This window comes from Sinocyclocheilus rhinocerous, unplaced genomic scaffold (genome assembly GCF_001515625.1).
Source record: "Sinocyclocheilus rhinocerous isolate Xijiao unplaced genomic scaffold, SAMN03320098_v1.1 scaffold271, whole genome shotgun sequence".
Classification (NCBI taxonomy): Eukaryota; Metazoa; Chordata; class Actinopteri; order Cypriniformes; family Cyprinidae; genus Sinocyclocheilus; species Sinocyclocheilus rhinocerous.
Window position 1 is genome coordinate 2,685,523 of NW_015657574.1, and position 11,929 is coordinate 2,697,451.

At 36.9% G+C, this 11,929-nt stretch overlaps 2 protein-coding genes across 3 annotated transcripts in view; one reads left to right on the forward strand and one right to left on the reverse strand.

The window, feature by feature from the left end:
• Positions 1 to 1,867, forward strand: part of chst14 (carbohydrate (N-acetylgalactosamine 4-0) sulfotransferase 14) — a 10,204-nt gene extending 8,337 nt beyond the window's left edge. The window contains exon 2 of the mRNA XM_016529340.1: positions 946 to 1,867. Coding sequence (XP_016384826.1) covers positions 946 to 1,773 — 828 coding nt within the window. The 3' untranslated portion in view covers positions 1,774 to 1,867. The remainder of the gene's footprint in view (positions 1 to 945) is intronic.
• Positions 1,868 to 5,577: 3,710 nt separating this feature from the next.
• The window catches only part of LOC107721364 (centrosomal protein of 135 kDa), a 31,508-nt gene continuing 25,156 nt past the window's right edge, over positions 5,578 to 11,929 (reverse strand). For both annotated transcript variants that reach the window (XM_016529344.1, XM_016529343.1), the window contains 6 exons: positions 11,335 to 11,520; positions 11,052 to 11,261; positions 10,752 to 10,954; positions 7,454 to 7,558; positions 6,971 to 7,105; positions 5,578 to 6,244 (listed from right to left, as the gene is read on the reverse strand). In XM_016529344.1, the coding sequence (XP_016384830.1) occupies positions 6,223 to 6,244; positions 6,971 to 7,105; positions 7,454 to 7,558; positions 10,752 to 10,954; positions 11,052 to 11,261; positions 11,335 to 11,520 (861 nt within the window). In that variant the 3' untranslated portion in view covers positions 5,578 to 6,222. The remainder of the gene's footprint in view (positions 6,245 to 6,970; positions 7,106 to 7,453; positions 7,559 to 10,751; positions 10,955 to 11,051; positions 11,262 to 11,334; positions 11,521 to 11,929) is intronic.

Here is an 11,929-nt window from a genome sequence, read left to right on the forward strand (position 1 = left end):
TGGGTCTTTAATCTAGATTTAAACTGCAAGAGTGTGTCTGCCTCCCGAACAATGTTAGGGCACAGAAGCTCTTTCATACACAGGTTTCAAACATGGCAAAACGAAAGAGAGATGATGGTGTTGCTAGGTGGAATTATGAGATGGAGGAAAGGTTCGTGGAGCTGTGGCAACAGTACTCCTGCCTGTATGATGTGTCATCGAGGGACTACCACGACAGAACAAAGAAAGAAAAATGCTGGCGAACTATAGCGGAAGCGCTTCAGCAATGTTTACACTCTTGTTTTCGGAAGTCAGTCGCTAGTTCCGCCTTCTCGATGACATCACGTGCGTCGTTAAAGACGGCACGCGATGAATGGTCGGGAAGCAACGTGTAGTTTGACATGTTTCTTGTCCACGACACGACAAGATTTTAGGAGTCAAAATCGTGTAATCTGACACAGTGACTATCGTGACCGACAAAAATATCGTGTAGTCTGAACCCGGCATAAGTGAGGATAGCAAAATAAACTGACATACTATACCCAAAAATTCTTCAAACAGTGGACTACCAGTAAAATTGATAAAAATGTGGGACCAAAAATTATTTAGACACTTTGACCTTTAATTGCTAAATAATGCAACCTTTTTACACCACACACTGAACAAAATTAAGCATTGCTTGTCAATTGGTTGACCTAAATTGGTATTATCTAATTGTGTTCTTAAATTTAACGGCTGACAGTTCTTCAACCTAATTCATTACATACCTTTCTATCAAAGTTATCTGACATTATCAAAATGAATTTGTTCTGACACAGTTTAACTCTGAGTTCTTGTCATATTTTATTACCATTTTCTAAACTATAGCAAATAAACTGTGATAATGTGAGAAATGTTAAAGGTGTCTGAATAAATTTTGGTTTGACTGTATATCGTTCTAAAATTATATATGCCTCTTCCCCCCAGATTGTACAAGAGATCCGCAATCGCACCATAAGATCGATGTGTGGTCAGAAGAACATGCCTCACAGCGTGTGGTCTCTCAGTCCGCTGCAGAGGAAGACTCTCCTCCAGCACATACTAGTGAACGACGAGCATCACTTCCTCTACTGCTACGTCCCCAAAGTGGCCTGTTCCAACTGGAAACGAGTGCTGAAGGTGCTGAGTGGCGCTCTAGCCAACGTGGATGTCAAAGTGAAGATGGACCATCGTGCTGATTTGGTCTTTCTTTCGGACTTTCCCCCCGAAGAGATTCGCCATCGACTACGGCATTATTTTAAATTCATGTTCGTGCGAGAGCCGATGGAACGCTTGCTTTCAGCCTATCGCAACAAGTTTGGCGAAATTGAGGCATATCAGCATAAATACGGTGCGGAGATCATACGCCGCTATAGAAAAGGCTACGCAAAGGATAAAAAAATAGCAGGCAATGACGTGACATTCACCGAGTTTGTGCGTTATTTGCTCGACGAAGACCCGGAGCGAATGAACGAACACTGGATGCCCATCTACAACCTGTGCCAACCCTGCGCCATAGAATATGACTTCATAGGCTTGTACGAGAGGCTGGAGAGTGACGCCGCTTACGTGCTGGAACGTGTCGGAGCGCCGCAACACGTACGTTTCCCTGAACGCCAAACATGGTACAAACCCGTTACCAAAGAAACGCTGCATTATTACTTATGCACTGTCCCACAGAAGTTTCTTAAAGAGCTCCTGCCCAAGTATATTTTGGACTTCTCTCTGTTCGGTTATCCTTTACCCAACACAACCACTGAATACTGTAGGCATTAACAAAGGCATTGGTTTATACCAGCTTTGTAAGACTGTCTATAATCTTTCAATACTGTAAAAAATGACTGTGAATTTAACGGTAAAAGACTGTAAAACTGCTACAGTAAAAACCTGTTAAATGGTTAACAGTAAATTCCCCTACTATATACGGTGAAAAACTGTATTGGACATTATATGTATTGGACATTAATTTTACGGTAGTATGCCGTTTTTGGAAGTGAAAAAGACCATATAATTTACAGTGAATAACCGTAAATTGACATTCCCAGAATTCCCTGCATTACATTTCAAATTTGATGTTTTTTTTGTTGAAATAACTGTTTCTTCTTAGTTTTTTATTATCAGTTTTGTATATTAGGGTTGTGTTACACCTTATGTTGTTAAACGAATGTTTATTGCATTATTTCAGTTTCATGTGTGTTACCATGATGGTGTTTAGTGTTTGTGTGAATGACACTGCGCACCTTCTATATATGTATATTTTAATACTTTTTAAAGTTTTTTTTTTACCTGTACAGAATTGAAAATATATTTGAATATAAGCCTCAGTACAGTGTATTTGAGAGCTATTTAAGTTCAAACCACTATTTAAAACTGAAAATAGTCGATCAGCTATTTTTATTCATGAGATGCAGTAGAGTGTCCATATTAACGGGCATAAAATGAAGGACATTGTGCTGTGCGCAAGACTATCGTGAGAGTTTTATATTAGTAAGCACAAGCTTCCACCATTTTTTCACTTGTCATTGCAGTAATAACGTTTCCAGTGTTTTTCTTTTTGGTTATTTGGATAATCATTACCTCTGGTGTCACCCGTATGATGTTGCTGATTAATCCTTTTACTAAATGAAATGTGAAACCCATAGAGAGAAAATGAGTCTCTAAATAGCATTTGAGGCTGTTCCTATCTGTATCTATTGAATTGTGTTGCGAGCGTGTTGAGTTTCATACGAACAAAACAAATATTTCTGGCCACAAACTTGAACCCTTCCCATCTGCCACTTCCTCTGAAAAGATGAGACTCTGAGTTGAATCCCTTAAGAGATTATGAGGAATGCAGTTTAACATCCAAAAGCAGAAGTACTGTACAATGAGGAAATAAAAAATCTTTAAAACCCACAAGCTGGATTTTTATTTCTTGGTCTGAGCATAATATTTATATTAAAGAACTAAGCCAGAAACAAGCTAATGGTGATTTAAATCCTACCAGCAAAATGAGAAAAAAAGTGGGAGGATGTGAAAGCTCAGATGACACCCAAAAGGTCAGTCTGGATAATACCAGGAAATAAATTGAAGGGCTGTTCACACCAAGAACTACAATGATAACTACATCCATAAAGTATTAAAAATCGTTGTGTATAAGAATAGCAAAGAAGATCAACAATATTGTTGATTCACTTTCAGAGCATTTCTATCAGAGGTTATGGATTGTGTTGTTATGATTTGATTGTGGGATGTTATGATTGGTTATCAGCCCAGCTAACAGTTTTTGGTTCTCATAACGTTCTGGGAATGTTAATTTTTGTTAGAAAAAATAACCGACAGAGAACATTACCAGAATGTTGTTATTTGCTTCTCCTGGAACCGTATACTGACGTGAAGTTAGGGGAATGTTCTGTGTTTGCTGAGAGGGTGTTGCTCGTTGGGTTCTTAAGTGTTCTGAGTGGTTTCTAATGCATTGCCAAGCAGTTGTTAGGGGCCGTTCACACAGAATGCATTTTTCCATTGCATGAAAGTCACAGAATGTGCTGCTTCTACATTTTCTGTGTAAACAGTTCATTAGTGAACAGGTCATTAGGGTGTTGTGGGTAGCTGCTTACAAGTCAAGAGCTGAGAACTCAAGTCTTAATCATATACTTTTATATATTTTTACTGGTTATTCCACTTATGGCTGAGATTTTTTTTTTATGGCTAACAATAAAACAAAGTCATTTGACATAATAGCACACTTCAGTAAACCCCCTCATTCATGTAGCAAATGGGTCAATATCACTGTAGGGTGCCTTTTGGTGTCCTGTACATAACTCATTTGCCATGATAATAACATTGCCATGATGAATGACTATGAAAGGGTGTTATATTAGGCTAAGTTTTTATATTTATAACAAAAGCATTACTTAGCTCTTTAGATAAATTTTGTAGATTAAGAGGATGCATGCTATTTTGCTATGTCCCATGCACTGCTCATTAAATTTGAATGAAGTAGAATATAGTAGTACACGAGTAGAATATAGTCAAATCCTAAAATAAAAAATTTTGTTCTCCTATTAATATTTTGTTAAATAAGAGATTACTCAATTTCAGTGTATTGATCAGTTGGTAATAAAAACAATATTTTTATTTAATAAAATAAAAAAGAGTTTGTTCATGTCCCTTGAATGGTTGTCCACCCTGTCGTACTGGGGAATCCGCCCCTTTAAGTAAAGGCCATCCCCTTTAGTGACATCACATCAGGACAACAGATTTCTTGTCTCTTCAGTGGCGGGAATTTCAACGGCTGAGGTGAGTAAGTTGGTTTTTTAATTGACAAATTTTCTTCGTATGAGTTTGCTTTCTTGCTTTGCCAAAGCTTAACATGTCCACCCTGTCGGCATAAAATATGCCAGAAGTGATTACTAGAATACAGTATTTTCAAAATATGTTAGTTTAAATATACCAAATTCTCTTCAACAACCAGACTATTTAGCTAGTCACAGTTTGTTGTAAGCTAATATGCTAACTGAAGCTCAAAATGTCCACACTGTTGGCCACTTAGACTCGATAGAGTGGACATAGACATGACAGGGTGGACATAGCATTAATTTGTAGTTAATATTGATACAAACTAAAATGAATGGGGGAGGGGGGGGGTGTATATCAATGTGATTGAGAATATAATTATATTATTTATTATTATATTTTTTTTTTCAAAGTTGAATAAATGTTTCATTGTCATATTTTGTGTGTTCTGCTTTGTGTCCACCCCATCATGTGCTGGTCCACCCTGTCCATCTTGATATTTTAAAATATTTTAAAGGGGTCATAGGATGCTACATGCACTTTTACAAGTTGTTTTATATGCGAATTGTACGAGTTTCTTTAAAAACACATAGTTTACATAAAATCTTTTATGTATTTATAATTTGAAAGCAAACAACCCTGGTTAGGACAAGGACATCATACCTTTCAGAAAATATAATTTGCATCTTAATATTGCAATGAAAATGTATTTAACAGTAATATATGTTCATGACAGGGTGGACGTATCATGGTTTATGCTTCGAATAATCGCCCATAATTATCAAAAAAAGAATGTGTGGGAGCTCAGCTAATATGTCTATATAGTATACTTGAGTGTCTACTATTTATGACATGACAAAGCGAATGGGAAATTAAGACCAAAATTTGCGAGTATTGTGTGGGTTGAAAGGCACTCAGGTGATATTGACCCAAATGGTGTAGAATGAGTTACATGCCAATGTTATACATACCATTGATGAGCACGGCTTAGCAAGTATCGCTAATTAAAAAGCAACGTTAAAAACATTCAAAAAAAAAAGAAATGTTCAGCACATGTATCTGTTTAAAAATTTGTTACAGATATTACATGCTGTTAACATCATCAAATAAAAGCTAAAAGAAAGAACAGGAAGGCATGCTGAATAATCATTGTACTCCAGAATATCAAAGGCATTCTTATGGATTTTTTCTCCTATTTTATAAGGAAAAAAGAACAGTGATTGATTTCTCATCAGACCAAATGAAATGTCACTCTGATATCCAAACACATAAAAAAAAACGTTAACAGTAGTACACAGTGCCACGGATAAATACTAAACCTGAAACAGATTATATTAAAAACTATTCATGTTTATTCATAAGTTAATCAGTCAACATACGTTCTATTATTTATACATATATGCACATTTAAAACACAGGTTGGAGTGGTAGTGTGACATTAACACAGCCCTGAGTAACATGGCCATATCAACTTCGGAAGACCTCTTTGGTCACTTGCATTGCCAGTTCATTTCAGACATGTTTTAGATCAGTTTCTCTTAAGTGTAACTTTTTATTAAAGGTCTGCCATGTAAGGATGATAAAAATATAAAATACATTGAGTACTACAAGCTGCCTCATTTTCCATTCACAAATCTAAAACTATTAAGAACAATAATGACAATACAACTACTGCAAAACAATTTCTTTCAAGTTATTACAAAGTGTATAAATTAACAAAAGACACTGCTCTACATATTGGCTTTGGTGGCATAATCTTCCCTTTGACCTTATAGATATACAAGCACTTCCCTTTTAAAAGCCCAAGAAAATATCTTCTGGACTGATCTCAGAGACATCTCTGGCCCAACACAATGTATTCTCAGAACTGACTAAACACAAGAATCTTTCACATAACATTTGTGTCTTTTGTCAGTGAAAATGGGACAGGCCGAATCATTTCCCTCACTGCTACTCCTTAAAGCTCACACTTCTAAAAAATGTAAAGTAAACAGGGGTTAATTTAAATCATATATGCATGGTTATGAATATCTATGGAAGCCCATTTCTGCCATTGAATAAAAAAATAAAAATGTAATTCCGACTTTTTATCTCACAATTCTGACATTTTTTTCTCAGAATTGCATGAAACAAACTCGCAATTCGGACTTTTTTCTCAGAATTGTGAGATAAACTTACAATTGCGAGTTAGTCATAATTGCAAGATGTAAACTTTGAGATATAAACAATATAAAGATAAAAGATATAAACAATTCTGAAAAATGAAGTCAGAATTGCTGGATTTAAACTCGCAATTGTAAGAAAAGTCAGAATTTTGAGATTAACCTTGCAATTGCAAGAAAAAAAGTCATCTTTTATCTCTCGCAATTCTGACTTCTCGCAATTGCAAGTTTATATCCTGCTATTCTTTATAATGTGCAAATTTGGGTTTAATATTACGCAACTGAGAAAAAAAAAACTATTCCGACGAACTTGCAATTACAAGTTCCTATCTCACAATTCTGGGAAATAAAAAGTCTGAATTGCAAGATGTAAACTCGCATTTGCAAGTGAGATAAATTGTGAGATAAAAAGTTGCAATTACCTTTTTTTTATTTTATATTCAGTGGTGGAAACGGCCTTCCATAAATATCACACAAGAACTGATATCTGCTGCAGATAAATTATATTACACATGCAGGATTTAGGCAATACTCACTTTTCTGGTATTTTGTCTACGGAGTGCTCTGGTGTGCGGAGGATGGAGGGACTGAGAGAGGTGCTGAGAGGGGAGGAGCTACGCAGTGAAGAGAAAGATAAGCCCTGTCTGCGCATTTCCTGCACAGCTCTCTCCCTACCACAGAAAAACACAGCCACACATCAACAAACATCTGACAAAACAACATACCAAGATCACAGCAACCACATACTCAAAAGAAAATTCAAGATTTTTCAAGTTAACGTACTTACTAAAATAGTTGTGTGTAATTAAAAATGAATTCTTTTACCTAATATTTGCCTCATTCATTTATATTCTTATTAGAGTACTGTGCCCTTAACTTAGCAACATGCTAATCTCAAACACTTTTTTGTTTGGCTATATAGTTAATGTAGATGTAGAATATTTCAAATGGGTCACTTACAATACATTCAATGATGGTTAGGCAGCTCACTAGGTTTTGTAATAAAGCCAAGGTCTAACCTTTCAAAGCGCTCAGTGGTTAGCTGCCTCTTGAGGACGTCCATTTCTGTCTGTAGCTGAGACAGCTTTCCACGCAGCTGAGATACCTCTCTAGCATGACCAGCCCTACAAATAAACACATTTTGAGATCTTAGAAGAAAGGGCAAAAATATTGTTATAACCAGTTTGTATTGCATTTAAACTGTGCTGGAGTGGATTAAGACATCCTCATTTGATTGATGTCTGTTTGTTCCACATGCTGCTATCAGTGATCGCCATGGCAATTGCACACTTACACTAGTCAGCACTATTGAGAAACTGCTTGTTGTTGGAGGAAAGCAACATTGAATGGACTCTTTATGCACCCTTAAAGAGGACACAGTCCTCTGTGTTTGCCAGTGACAAATGCTTCACACAGTTCCCTGTGTAGCAAGACACCTAGGAAACAATAATAAATGTTACTTATATATAAATATATATATATATATATACAGTGGGTACGGAAAGTATTCAGACCATATGTGAAAACTTATATATAAATATATATATATATATAAATATATATATATATATATATATGAGAGAAAGAAAGAGAGATCCAATGTTTTAGAACTTTGTTAAAAACAAATATGTAGTTTGCTCCCCTCTAAATGACTGGGTGAGGCTTGTTTGCCTCCATCCATTACCCAATGATCCCCCTCCTTCCTTTCTCTCAGTGCTCTTTAGTGCATATCTGACCTCATCCCACACTTTCTACATTAAAGCCTATGTCAGTAGGGCTGACACTACCAATCATTTTGACAGCTAATCCATAAAACTTTTGTTTGATTAACCATTTCACAAAGCCAATTTTCCCGTTTTGTATTTTATTATTAAAAACCAAATATAAATGCATTATGCATGCTATACTATATGTGCAAAAAAGTAAAATCATACATAAAACGACATAAAATAACTTTTTATTTGACAGTTTTAATACTATTTGTCAAAGCTTTTATTGTATTTTTCAATCAAATAAATTTAGCTTCGGATAGCATCAAATAGTTTCAAAAACACTTAAAAAACAAACATTTACAGGGTTCTTACACCTTTTCCAATGTAGCATTTGGACTAATCAGACACACATTTATTCATTCTATTTAATGAATAATCCAGCAAACCCCCTTACTCAATGAGCAAACTGTGAGGGTCTATGGACCCTTCCCCCGAAAGAGCACCCTAAAGGGCTCAGTTACCAGGGCAACCATCTGATAAGACTGTTTTATTTACTCAAAATATGTGAGAGATGCCACGTGCAATAAGAACGGACCCTTCTGAAACCTACGCAATGCCCATAAAAAGGGAACTTTCCTCCTTTGCACTCATAGACAAACCTTTCTACGAATAAGCATGCATCCCAGGACATTGTGTGTATGATTTTAACTGTCTTGTATAGTGTCTCTTGGATTGTATTTTGTTTTATGCATGCTTTATGAGTGAAGTACTAGTTAATGTAACCTCCATCAGTTCCAATGTGGCCCCCAGGGCCAGCAGGCCCAATTTTACACCCAGCCATGTGCTTACTCAGGAGAGAGCACTCTCTCAACCACAACAGAGTCAAGAACAACCTTGGAGTTTCAAGAGATTGCAACTTCGGACATCGAATTAAACCATCCAGACCTTCTTCAGAGGCTTCACGAGACTCTCGTTCCACAGCCAATTCAAATGCAAGTATAGTTCCTTTCACCAGACAGAGGTTTGATGTAAGCTATCGTATACTGTGCTTTGAATTAGAGACTGATGGTTCTTTCAGATGGTCAACTCGACCTCATTCCCCCTGCTTCTGTCAGGTTTCATTCATCCAGTGTGTGTGTGTGCTTTTAGACTAGTTATGTGTTTGTGATTTAGTTAATAAAACTTTGTGCACAATACATATGAGTATTTGGTTCTGATTCCCTGCTTGCAACAAAGTCAATTTAACGATTTTGATCTTGTTTACATGCTCTGAGTAGTACTGTACCTTAAAAAGGGTATTTCCCTTAATGTGGAAATGAACATTTCTTTGAATTAATGATCAATACTGAGCGTTCACGAAATGGTCAATTGATTGTACTGTAAATTCTGCTTTATCAAGCTAATTCTATTAACCTATCCAAATATTACAATTAATTGTAACGAGTTATGATTAATGATTAATATTCCCCCTTTGAGCTAATTTGCTACACCAAATTCAAATTCAAGCACTTTAAGCACTTTCAAGGTGCATTTTCAAGCTTTTCCAGCACTTTAAACTGTGGTAAATTACATGTTTACACACACACACACACACTTGAGTTTTTCACTTTAAATCAGATGTTATTGTGCTATTAAAATCAATTGCATATAGCACTGCATAATATAAATAGCCAGCCAACATACAGGATATAAATTATAAAATAAAAAAGAAAGAATTTACAGGGTATCTGCAGGATTTTTAAAATAAAATGTAAGGCTTTTTAAGACTGCACAAATAAAATAAATACTGTATGAGCAGGGTAGGGCAATGTCTATGGTAACATTAAACCATAAAATGACTGCACAAAACATGATTTGCAGTTCAAATACAGGTTTTCACAAATAGAAAGAGTTTTATAAAGTGACAAACCTCACATTTCAGCCTTTAAAATATTTTTAAGAAATAAAGAAAAGAGATGAGTCAAAAGTATAAAGAATAATTTTTTCTCAGCAGCTTTGATGGCAGAGGATGAATTAGCATTTTCAATAAGCCTGTCTGATGTTTTTGTTCAGAACAAAAAGCTAATGTGCCTTCAAAAATCTAAAAAATTTAAACAGTAAGATGTCTGTGTGATTTAAATTAAAATAATTCTTTACACTTTTGACTCATCCCTTTCCTTTATTTCTTAAAAATAGTTTAAAGGCTAAAATATATTTATATAATATTATATATACTAAAGGGTGACACGGAGGAGACGAACTGTTGAATAAAGTCGTTATTTTTGCTTTCTTTGCGCACAAAAAGTATTCTCGTAGCTTCGTAAAGTTACTGTTGAACCACTGATGTCACATGGATTATTTTAATGATCTCCTTGCTACGTTTCTGAGCCTTGATCGTGTAAGAATCCTTGCTGTCTATGGGAGGGTCAGAGAGCTCACGGAATGCATAAAAAAAATCTCAAATTTGTGTTTCGAAGATGAACGACGGTCTTACGGGTTTGGAATGACATGAGGGTGAGTAATTAATGACAATGTTCATTTTTGGGTGAACTGTCCCTTTAACATATTTAGTAACAGTCACAAAAGCGTTATATATGGCCCTTTTGCCCACTGTTTTTCCACTTACGTTTTGCTGTCAGCAAGAGCCAGACGGTCCTTCAGCACTTTGAGCTCAGACTCTTTCTCACTGGCACTCAGGTGCGTCTGAAACTCCTTCTGTCGATTGGTGGAGAGCAGTGTCTCTAGATTGCGTACAGTCAGCCGCTCGCTGGCCAACTGCTTTTTCAGAAGCTCTGCCTCAGAGCGCACATCCTCCAGTTCACCCGTCACCTGAGTTTGACATTCAAAGGTTAGTGTTGGTTGCTTGCATATTTGCTCATTTTCAAACCCTTTCTAAAGACGTAGTAGGGTGACGTGTGCGTCTTACTCTCTCCAGCTCCATGCTCTTAGCTGTCAGCTGGCGAATGGTGAGCTCTTTGCTGGAGTCGAGTTTGACGCACAGTTCTCTGACAGAGGCCAGATCTGCCAACACTGAGGCTTTCTCAGCTCGAGTCACCTGGATCTCCTCTTCCAAACGAGACATTGCCCGTGCCAGCGACGACACCTGAGCTTCATATGCTTGCAGAGCGTTCAAGTGCTGAAGGAAAACAGAGGCGATGAGGCAATGAAAAACGGCCTTTAGTGTGCTCCTCATGCTCGGAGTCACTCACCTCCTGTATCTCCCTGTCCTGCAGTGAAACTCTCTCTCTGAGGTGTCTGCGCTCTGTGTCAGATGAGAGCAGCTCCAGTCTGATAGAGTTGTTTAGCCCCTCAGCCTGCTGCAGCTTCAGCTCTCTATCCTCCGACTCGGTGTGGATGGTCCGGAAACGCTCCAGCATGTCCCTGTTTTCCTGTTCCTATACACAACATAAAACAGCGTCAGTGCAAAATCTTAAATTGCATCTGATAAAATCGACACTTCTGACTTCAAATTGGAGCGTTCACAAAATGAATCTGCACTGAATTTTAACTCTGCATTTTACTTTTTTTTTTTTTTTAAGCTGCAGTCCGTAAGTTTTGCCTCTTTGTCGCCATCTCTGTTTGAAAACCTGGAATTGCAGCTGAGTGCAAAATTATCTAGCTTGCATGGGTTGTGAGTCGGCACGGCTCCAGCGCGGATGAATCTAATGTTCTGAAGAGTATGTGTGGCAGTCAGTCACCACAGCGGTGTGGATATTTACTGTACTTCGCAATCACAGATTCTAGACTACATCTTGGAATATATGACCCAAATAAGCATTTTCACCGGATATTGTCATCTGAACA